Source organism: Fundulus heteroclitus, chromosome 11 (assembly GCF_011125445.2).
Source record: "Fundulus heteroclitus isolate FHET01 chromosome 11, MU-UCD_Fhet_4.1, whole genome shotgun sequence".
Classification (NCBI taxonomy): Eukaryota; Metazoa; Chordata; class Actinopteri; order Cyprinodontiformes; family Fundulidae; genus Fundulus; species Fundulus heteroclitus.
The window spans coordinates 1,848,370-1,859,488 of record NC_046371.1 but is presented as its reverse complement, the minus strand read 5'-3'; the positions used below and the strand labels follow the sequence as shown (position 1 = coordinate 1,859,488).

The 11,119-nt window shown below is 36.5% G+C and overlaps 1 protein-coding gene across 1 annotated transcript; it reads right to left on the bottom strand.

The window, feature by feature from the left end:
- Positions 1 to 1,180: 1,180 nt before the first annotated feature.
- plekhb1 (pleckstrin homology domain containing B1) lies at positions 1,181 to 10,070 on the bottom strand. The gene is made up of 6 exons (XM_012866600.3): positions 9,408 to 10,070; positions 7,005 to 7,157; positions 5,416 to 5,518; positions 5,297 to 5,336; positions 5,129 to 5,219; positions 1,181 to 1,609 (listed from the first exon to the last, which is right to left on the bottom strand). Exons 1-6 carry the CDS (start codon positions 9,442 to 9,444, stop codon positions 1,476 to 1,478), a joined length of 558 nt encoding a protein of 185 aa, XP_012722054.2. The 5' UTR covers positions 9,445 to 10,070; the 3' UTR covers positions 1,181 to 1,475.
- Between the last annotated feature and the right edge of the window lie 1,049 nt (positions 10,071 to 11,119).

The following is an 11,119-nucleotide window of genomic DNA, read 5'->3' as shown; positions in this document are numbered from 1 at the left end:
TGCCTCACGGACCAAAACTGGGAGTTGGTTCCACAGGAGAGGAGCCTGATAGCTAAAGGATCTGCCTCCCATTCTACTTTTAGAGACTCTAGGAACCACCAGCAGACCTGCAGTCTGAGAGCGAAGTGCTCTCAAATATCATTAGTGACCTTCACCAGAGCTGTTTCAGTGCTATGATGAGCTCTGAAGCCTGACTGAAACTCCTCAAGTAGGTCATTGCTTTGTAAATGTTCACAAAGTTGATTAGCAACTACTTTCTCAATCTTTTGGATAGGAAAAGAAGATTAGATATAGGTCTGTAGTTTATTAACTCATCTTGATCAAGAGATGGTTTCTTAAGTAAAGGTTTAATAACAGCTACTTTAAAAGAATCTGTCCAGAGAACATCATCCCATAATATCTGAGATTTCTGGTCATTTCTCTAAGCTTCCCACTCTGATCTCAGGCTGAACCTGATGGACGTCCATCTTGGGAAGGTTGGCAGCTGCTGAGATGTTCTCCTCCTGGGAATAATCTTCCTCTCTGCAGGATGGTGGACTTCAGATGGTTTGGAGATGATCTTTGAACCTTTCCCAGGTTGATGAGCAGCAGTTGCTGCTCTGAGGTCATTGTTGATGTCTTTCCTTTCTGGTGTTGTGTTGACACACTACTCCAGCTCCTAAATGTAATTTTTACTTTTATGGCAGTGTTTGTGTTTGATGAAGATCAGTTAATAAAGTCTATAAGCAGCTCCAGGCAGCTTCTCACTCTTTAACATTCTATAAAGCAGAAACAGTGTAATTAGTTTTCCACTTACAGCTTTTTCGTTTTAGTTTAATTTTTCTAATAATCTAATATGGAATAGGTTTTATGCACTTGAGGGGAGATTTAAATAATTAACCTGGTAGAGACGAAATCATTTGTATTATGCCCAGATAATCATTTTTACCATTCCCATGTGTTATTATTTCATGGACATTTATCAGCTGATAGTTTCACCTAAAGGAGGATTAATCATATTGTTATAAACAATCAGAGGTTTAGTTTTATCTCTTATTTGTTGTCCCAACCACACTGCAGCAACTTCGTCCACAGAACAAACCTCTAAGAAAAAACAAACACCAAAAACATCAGCCTCCCTTTCTCTGACATTATATTTTTGTCTAATTTGTTACATAAAGAAAAAGAAATTAGGAGATCGTTTTCATTTTTTTTAAGTGTGCAATTTATTCTCTAATGCAGAGCGACAGATGGACTACATTTTTTTAAGCTTGCAAAATGTGAAACAGCAGATAAAACACCATTAAATAGAAAACTGGCTTGTTTCAGAAACATCTGGTTACAATTTCCTGAATAAATGAGCTCAAACATCACAGATTCAGATCCAGAACTGCACCTGAGAGGAAAAGCAGGCCAAACAGTGATGAAGAAGCTTTTCTGCACGTTTTATATCAGGTGTCCGGGCTTTGGAGCCGTGCCGTGGCTCCTGGGGCCTCTCAGCAGAAGAAGAAGGGCATCCAGAGGAAGGATCGCATGGCGGTCCCGGCTGCCATCCCCGCCAGTAATCCCAGCGCAACGCTCTCCATCACTCCGTCAAACGGATCTCTCTGAACAATCAGCTGGTGGGTTCCTTCAACAAAACAAGACAGCGGCCATATTTAACGCTAATGGCCTGACTGTTCAGTTTGTGCTATTACGTTGTGATTTGGACCTATCACTGCAGGAGTTAGTTAATATCCTAAATATAGTGAAGATATGCTCTATTTTGTTCTCATAATGTCAAGCTTGTTAGGTTTTAAAATTCTGGCATAAACATTTATAAGCTTCCACACCAAGAAAGATATTTATTTATCCTATTATAAAGCAGTGGAAGGCAACACTGATCATTCTTAACGCTCTTCTGTGTTTAAGTTCAAGCTTTCTGTAAAGCTAAGAAGTCAGACCAACATTAATCATTGTCAAAACCTTTAATATAATGCATCCTGTGCAGTTTAACTAAAAGAAGTGAACCAGCATAAACATGAAAGATTAAAAAAATTGCAGTAATCTGCACACCTTTGAAAGCATTGAGCAGCGTTTGATTCATTTTCAGCATTTAGAACTGTTTAATTTATCCTCTGCTATTAGTTACGGTGAATCTGATGACTAAAATAACGTCATCCTGGCGAGCCAATTTGTGCCCTTTTAGCGAAAAGCCACAGTTTTTTAGCAAAAAGCCACAGTTTGCAAAGATGTTAGAAAAGATAGAAGGGTTCACCTCGAACAAACACACCACCAGTTATATATATATATATATATATATATATATATATATATATATATATATATATATATATATACATAATACTTTTAAGATCAAAGGTGACCTAAGACTGAATGCTGAAACTGAATCCAAAAGTGCTTCAAAGTATTAATTTAAAGTGAACATATCATGCTTTTTAATGCCTTCCTTTTCACATCAAAATCATTCAGTTGTGGTCTATATAAAGTGAAACTGCAATGCTTTGGGATTAAAGCCTTGTTATTGTTGTCCTGCAACCCTTCTTTTACCTCTGTCCTGAGATTCATCTGACAGAAATTCGCTTTGGTGCCGTCTCTTCAAATCTAATGGGCACTTCACATTCCGCCCCCACATCAAAAAAAAAAAAAAAAAATTAAAATGGTGGTAAATGGTGTAAATTGGCCATAAATCGTGACCTTGTTTAGCAGCTCCTCAGCAAATACGGTGACCTAAATGTTAAAAAAAAATGTAATAGAGAAAACTGAACAGCTTGGAAATATGACCAAACCAGAATATAACTACGCACCTCTTACATTCTAGAGACTCTAGGTACACAACAAAATGTATTTAAGGACTAAAAAAGTGGATTTTGCATTTTATGTCCACTTTAAGGATGCGCACACTATAAACAACAAGATTATTTTCGCTTTTTTATTTTATAAATGCCCACCAATAATTTATATAGTGTTTATTTTCTGCTAACTTGTCAAATAAATCTAATTAAAGGTATTAAAAAGCAGAAATTATTCATCTTGGTCTCAATTTTTTATATCACGAATATCTGCCATTTGAGGGGAACTTTGTAGCTCCTCTGCACTTTAATTTGACATAAATTAAGGGAAGCATTTAGTGTTTAAACTAAAACTCCCAGAGGTTTTATTTTAATCAGCACTTTAGGGAACGTTTTGATGCTCTAAGTGCTCTTTTGTGCAGATGTCAGACCACAATAATTCTGACATTTTGTTTCGTTTCAAATCAAAATCAGCTTCTGCTGTTGACTCCAGTTGCAGATCAGGTGTGCGCACTTAAGACAATTGCACTACAGGACAAATTGCAAAGAATTAGCATCTCAATGGCTGTTATTCATGGGCATATTGTTCCACTTGAATAATAATAATAAAAAATCTCTGCCTTTGTCTTGTTTGTTCAGTCCATGATTTAAAACAGGGATGTCCAAACTTTTTTGCACATGGGCCGAAATTCCCAAGTCAAAAGTACTCGAGGGCCAAAAAAATAATAACAATGAAAAATAACCCAAAAATCATGTTGTGAATGTTTTTTACCTGCTTTATAAGATAGGCTAATTTCAATTAAACAAATTATTCTGATTTTCTGAAGGAAAATAACATTAAATCACTGTAGAGCCATAGTTAAAAAACAGCTTTTGCACATTTGCTTTATTAAAAGATGATCACCCAGTTAGCAAATTATTTTAGACTCAATTGATAAAAAAATAAAACTGAATTATTTTTGGTCTAGCAATATGAGATTTAAAAAAATCTAGGATTTAGCCCAGAATTTCTTTGAAAAAAACCCTGATAATTTTATAATGATTTGAAGAAGAAAAAAACAGCTTTTAATGTACAAAAGTTTGCATCTGAGTTAAAGTTCTAAGACAGAAGTAGTCGAAATTAAATAGAATGTAAAAAGTGTGGTTATTAAAAGATGAATACATTATGTTGTACACAACGTTTTCAGTTGTAAGATCGTAACCTTTCTGTAATAATTTTACCCTAATAAAAATAAAACGTTTTCATCTCCATCAGACAAATCTTTCCAGTAGACTAAATCTTTTTTAAAATGCCGTTAAGGGGCAAACAAAATCAGTCCAGGGGCCACAAATGGCCCCCGAGCCGCACTTTAGACACGCCTCTGGTGCATAGCTCACTGTAGTGGACAGCTACTAAAAAGTAAACATCTTTTTAATTCTATGGTTTCTATGGTGAAACTGCATATTAGTGTCTAGAATGCTCTCTGCTGCCACACTCCATTGAGGTAAATTCAGTGGTCAGTCATTGTAACTGCAAGTAAATTTCTTCTGAATCCAAGATGGCCAACAAACAGCAACCTCTGTCGACCACTGCTGGCATTTCCTCTCAATCCTTCAAAGGTAGAAGATAGAATATGATGATTTACAGTAACATCTAAGGAAGGATATTATCAGTTTTAAATATAAATTTCTTTGTCCAAAATGTAGAAGATTACGATTAACCATGTGTCCAATGAAGTGGACGTCATGCATCACCCATTACATTTTTTCAACAGAAGTCATATAATTGCTTTACTGTGTCTTGTAATTGTTTTGCTTATAATTCAGTGTTTTAACATTACACATATAAGCTATTCATTTAAAATGTACATTTTTGTATATTTTGTGTATACTTTGTGCATATTTTGTGCAGATTAGCTGTAGTTTGTGTAGCTATACCAATTATTTATATTGTAGACTTCAAACACAGCAAAGAAAAAGGCAGCCTACAGAATAGTTCAAGAAATTTCAACAAAATATGTTGAAATATTTTTCAAACCCCCAGTCGGTCGAGGCAGAGAGAAATCTTGAGCAAGGCTTTCATAATTCATGCATCAGAGGGTTAAAAAGCCCCCCATGGTGAGACAGGCAGCAGATGTTTGGAGGGGAACCTGTGAGGATAAAGAGCTGTGTTTGCAGGAACTGTCATGGATAAAACAGAAGAGGAGACTTAATTCCTGATTGTCTTTGTGCTTGCCGTCACCATTCACGCCCGTTTGGGTCATGGAAGCTCAGTTAGGTTTGTGCCCTTCTGAGGGTTCTCCCTCCGGGGACGTGGGGCTTTGAAACAGTGGAAAATAAACTTTTTAAACGTACTGGAGTCATTTCTTTTAACGTACCTGGTCCTGCTCCAGGTGTGATATAGACCGTGTGGTAGCCGTTCAGGGGGATGGCCTGGTAGGAGTCGTCATAGGGGTCGTATGTGAACACCTGAACAGGAGAAAAAAACTGCTTTTAGCACCAGGGTGGGAAGAGTTGACGGCTGAAAGGTGGCGTGCAGAACCCACCGGGTTTCTCCGGGTTTCCAGCAGAGTCAGTTTCCACGCTCTGAGCGAGAACAAATGATGAAAACAAAATGAGACACGTTCTGAAATGAAGGCTGACCCGACAGCAGTGATGTACCTACAGAGACTCGTCTTCACTGTTGGCACACAGGTTGAGAGTCGAGCCGTCTCTGAGATGAATCCCCACCAGGTTCTCCCTGGGATTACCCTCTGGTGGGATCACACCTGCAGATACAGAGCAGATCCGTTTACTTCCCTCTGATGAGCTGTTCCAGCATTTAGATTTACCAAAAAAAACTACGCACATTGGTGCCTGGTCAGTTATTTCTTTGATTCATCGATGCTTTTTGGCAATAAACCGTAACACATGTTCATGTTCCTTTATTGGTGCCACATTTTTAAAGACAAAGCATTTGTAGGTTGTTCCAAAAGAAAATTGACAAATCTTCTCTGCCAAACAACTTATTCTGCTTTTGCCTCCCGTGAATATTAAAAGTCTTTCTGCCACAATATATGGCTTTTATAGGGATTGTGCATATGTTAATATCTAGTTAGTGAAATATATAAGGTTTTCTATCATTTCTTTAGGATACAAATGCACCACAAACTTATGTGCAAAATGCAAAAGCCAAACAGGTTAAACATGGGCTTTCCATTCCATCCCTTCTAAGACAAACATTAAGAAGCAAATAAAGAAAAAATACATTTAAATTATTCAGAGTATTTTTTTTGTTATTTTTACTGGGTAGAAAAGTCATCTGACGGTTTTGATTGTGTCTTTTTTGTGTTGGTAGTCTAGCTAATAAAAGGCTGTTTTCATGCATAGTCCTATCTCAACCTTACACAAACAAACATGAACACGCACTTAATGGATCGATTCTCAATCAGTTTTCAGCACCAAAGAGTTCAGATATAAACACGTTTTCACTGAGGCTCTTTAAGGTATTTGTAATTTTAAATTCAACCTTATATTGTAGCAGAAAGACTTTTAGTATTCAATATGCCGCATGAACCGCCCACTAGGTTATTGCGTGGGAATGCAATACTTTTGCAAGGGAACACAAAATTAAAAAAACAACAACGAAATTCCCAAATCCCATATGGGGCTCCGTATAAACTGAAATTCAGGTCAATTTTATTTATACAGCGCAGATTAACAACACGTCATCTCAGGTCTCTTTCCAAAGTCAGACTCCATCAGATCCTCCAGGTTGGTGAGAAAGTTTCCTCTCTAAGGAAACCCAGCAGGTTGCATCAAGTCTCTCCAAGCAGCATTCACTCCTCCTGAAAGAGCGTAGAGCCACAGTGGACAGTCGTCTGCATTGTTGATGGCTTTGCAGCAATCCCTCATACTGAGCATGCATGAAGCAACAGTGGAGAGGAAAACTCTCTCCGGATCAGACCAGGTTTTCCTCAGAAAGTTTGGCATTTATCAATGTAGCCCACGTCGTTTTCAGGACACTACCTAGACAACCAGCGGTTGAATGATGACATGCAGCTAAACATGTAAAATAATGTAAAATATAGCTGAGTATCATCAGCATAACAGTGGAAATTAATCTCATACTGTCTGATATTTTTACCAATCAGAAGCAAATATACTTTAAAGAGAATTGGCCCAAGGTCTGGACCCTGTGCTACTCCACAAGTGAAACAGGGTGCACTTTCTTTTTACGGTGACCATAGCTGTAAAAGTATTCCTGTGACGTACCTCCACATTCCAGGCCAGACCGAACGTCGATACACGTGGACTTGAGGCCAACGCGTTGCTCTAATTCTCGCCGGCTGTCGCTCTTGTAGAAGCAGAGACTCCCGTCTATCCAAAGGTCGCACCAGTTTAGCTTCCAGCGTTTCAGGATGGCGGCTGGAGAGCAAACACGTCACAATGAAATGTCAGTTATTGCCTTTGAAGGGATTTGATGTAAGATGTGGAAGAATAAAAAAAATCTTACAGTCACTCTGCTGTTATTGTTAACAATAATGATATTAATTCATCCCTAATAATCCATCTTAGTTGTGGAGTTCCTCTAGGATCTGTTCTGGCACCCCATTTATTCTAGAGTCTGAAACTGAATGAAACATTTTACTATTTAAAATGGTACTTTTAAATCTAAATCAAGGGTACTTTTTGTCTTACTTATAAAGTGTAAAAAAAATAATAATAAAGCTATAAACTGACGAAAACACCTGCTAAAAAATCTGGTTATTATCAAAAATAATTCATAAGTAAATGAAAAGTCTGGAATAAACTGGTTGCATGGGTTCATGCAATTTATGTAATTTCAACGTTCAGCAGTCAGCTTTGGCATCCAGATTCTTGAATTGCCAGTATTTACCACTCTGCTTGTTAAATAGTAAAGTAACTCCAGCTTCTCCTCTCTCCCTATAAGCTAAACCTCAGCTGCAGAAAACAAAGGAGCAAAAGTCAGGAAAATCTTTTTGGGTTTTATTTCAGGTTCTTCAGACTCTCTACAATAATTGGCATGTGTTTTTCAATTACAATATAATAATAATATATAATATGATCCACAATATAAGAGACGTTAGAGTTGGAAAACATTTAAAAGTCATTTATCATTATCTTATTTTTACAACACAAAAACCTGGTATTTTATATCCTTTTTTTTTCAGAGGCACCATCAATCAGCCCTGCAAGCAGATTTTGAATCCCCTACAGTGGTACAGCGAAACTGTTCTTGCATTTTTCTTTCTAACTGGGCTTTCGGATAGATTTCCGTCCCAGCAGAAACATCTCCACTCATGATCTGTGAGCCACTTAAAGACATGGCCAAGGACAATTAACAGGATTAGTGACAGCAAAGGCTGGAGTTTCATAACTGGTACCGTTAGGGGTTTCTAGAATATTCTAGGTGGTTTCTGCAGAAGCATGGTTCATATTATCCTGAGTTAGAAATAATAAATGTACAGAGAGCAGAGCAGACGAATCAAAGAGGCTGCTGTAGTTGAAGAAGTTAAAGATCAACACGTCCAATCCCAACCACGGCAGAAAGATCAAGTCCTTTAAAATATCTAAAACTTGTTCATTATTTTACATTTAATATCATACAACTGTCTGTTAGCCGATCTACATTATTAACATTCGGTATGATTTCTCAGTATTTATTGACTTGAATAACATTTTTATTATCAATCTCTTAGATTACGTTCATTACTTTTCTCTATTTTAGGAAAAGTGAGAAAAGCAACAAAACAAAAACTCTTACCAGATGAAATATTTTATAATTATTTTGAAACATACAAGTACTAAAGAAAGCTTTATGTTTAAGCATTTTAGATTAAAACTGTATTGTTGATATATATTTTTAAATTATTAGTATTATAAATGTTTATCATTATTATTAGTGTAATAGATCTGTGTCCTGTGGAGGGTTAAAACAGTCACAATTTAAAGAATACATAAATGGATAAATAAATCCTAGATTAATAGTTTAATCTGTCAATACAAAATACAAACTGGAACTTTATGCATGACTAACTTATTAAATGTACAGCCTTTTAAAAAATATTTTAATAAATAATTAAATAGGAAGCAAATACATGCGAATATATATATAATTTTACAAAGATCTGGTATTTTAATTGATCATCTCCAGATCAAAAGTTTATAAATGCATTTTATGTCAGCTTTTCCTATCAAAGTCAGTGGGTGGAGCCAAATCAGCTCTAATCAAGATGATCTTTTTAAAAGTTTACTTAAATCTGGAAAGTAACCAATCAGACATCAGAGTTATTGGTCAAGCCACAGTAACGTCCTCACTAAAATAATTGTATTTTTTTATCATAAGATACATTCCAACATTTAAATGCTTTATTTTCTCATTTAATTAATTATGTCTTTATTACATTGCATTTTTTTTGTTTGAATAGTAAAAAAATAGAATAAATAAATAACTATGTATTGATTAATCTATTTATTTCTCGGCTGTAGCACTTTATCCTCCCATATTTACCAATTTCAATTTAAAATGGAAATAATTTAGAATGATTTAGAATTCTTTTGTACAAAAAGTCCTAAATGTTCACTCATGTTATTGTGTTTTATGGACCAAATAAACAACAGGAAAAAGAAAAACCTCATAGAGAATATACTCACTCTGTCTCCACAGCCAGCCTGACTTCAGAAGCGCCATGTCGCTCAGCTGCAGTCCGTTTTGTTCTTTCTTTTTAATAATATCCCAGCACAAGCGAAAATAGGAAATGAATTTATCTTATTTGAGGATATGATCCAGAATCTGGCCTGGGTCTCCTCGCCTGTGACTGTTTATATTCCCTGTGCCTGGCAGATTATTCTGAGGCTGACTCACAGGATCCTTCTGGATTAGGACGCTGTGCCCTCTCATCCAGCTTCCCCTCGTTTTTTCTGGGCTGGCATTTCCCCGCTTGCCCTCACGTTATTGCCGGGTCTTCATTAGCGCTTCTTTTAACGTTCCCCGATAGGCACTTAGAAACAGAAGCTATGTGACCCCTGTGCCTCTAGATGCCTGGTCTAAATTACAGCAAGTTTTTCAAGTTAATCCCTGCTCTGAGACAACAACATGAGGATTAGCCTAATATTCCCCAGGTCAGTAAAGAGAGCTTACCAACGGTGGCTTTCTAGGTGAAAAGCTGTGAAATCCTTTTCTCCTGTAGCCGGTCTTGACATCTATGTGACACATATTCTTCCTTTAAGATTACTGCTTTACAATTTATTTAGATTTTAGCTCACTGTCTGCAGATAAAAAAAATATCTTAAAGGTCTGACATAATGTTTCCATTAATAAAGTATATAGCATGGTTAACTAACGACTATTAGGTAATGGAAAGCATATCCTGAGGCAACTCAAAAAGTCCAACCTTCCCGAAGAGCTGCTGGTGATCTTCTCCACTGGCATCATTCAGTCTGTCCTGTGTTCATCCATCACTGTGTGGTCTGACTTATCTACTAAACAGGACAGGATCAAACTGCAACGAACAATTGGGTCTACAGAGAGGATCACCCAGGCTGACCTCCCTTCCCACTTATGTATAAATATATTAGTTATATTTATGAATGATCCCTCCATCCTTGACTTGTACAGGTCAAGGGTAAGAAAAATAACACGTAACATCGCTATAGATGCCACACATCCTGCACACAAACGGTTTTGACTTTTTCCTCCAGGTCGGCGCTACAGAGCGCTTTTTACAAAAACCAGCCTCCTCAGACAGTTTATTTTCCCCAAGCTGTTTCTCTGATGAACATGGATACCTCACAGTACTCTGCTGCAGAACATACGAGGCCTATTCGTACTACCACAGCCTCCCTTATTAGATTTTTGTTTACATATTTCAAATATATGTATATGCATATATCAATCATGGCCAAATAAAGCTGATTTTGATGTTTCATCAGAGGACTGGTGACCTTCTTATGCTTGTAGATAATAAAAAAAAGGCTATTAAGAATTAATAAAATTGTGTGATCATGTTTTCATAGTTAATGCATTAATTAAAATACTATTAACTAATATTTAGATTATTATTTCGATACAATATATTGGTTTAAACATTACATTTTAATTCCATACTTTATTTTCACCTCTGCAAACATTTGTGTCTTCAGTGCTTTGAATGGTAGTGTTATATTATGCTTATTAATGATAATTATTATTATTTAAAATGTTTTAAATGGTAATCTAAAAACCCTGTAAACAAAATGGTATGTGTCCTGCTGCTTTAAATCTGAACGGCAGCCAATCATAAACGGGGAAATCAGTTGCCATGGCACTACGCGACAGCTCCATGGCAACACGTGGTAAAAGCATATTCAACGCATATTTTAATTGC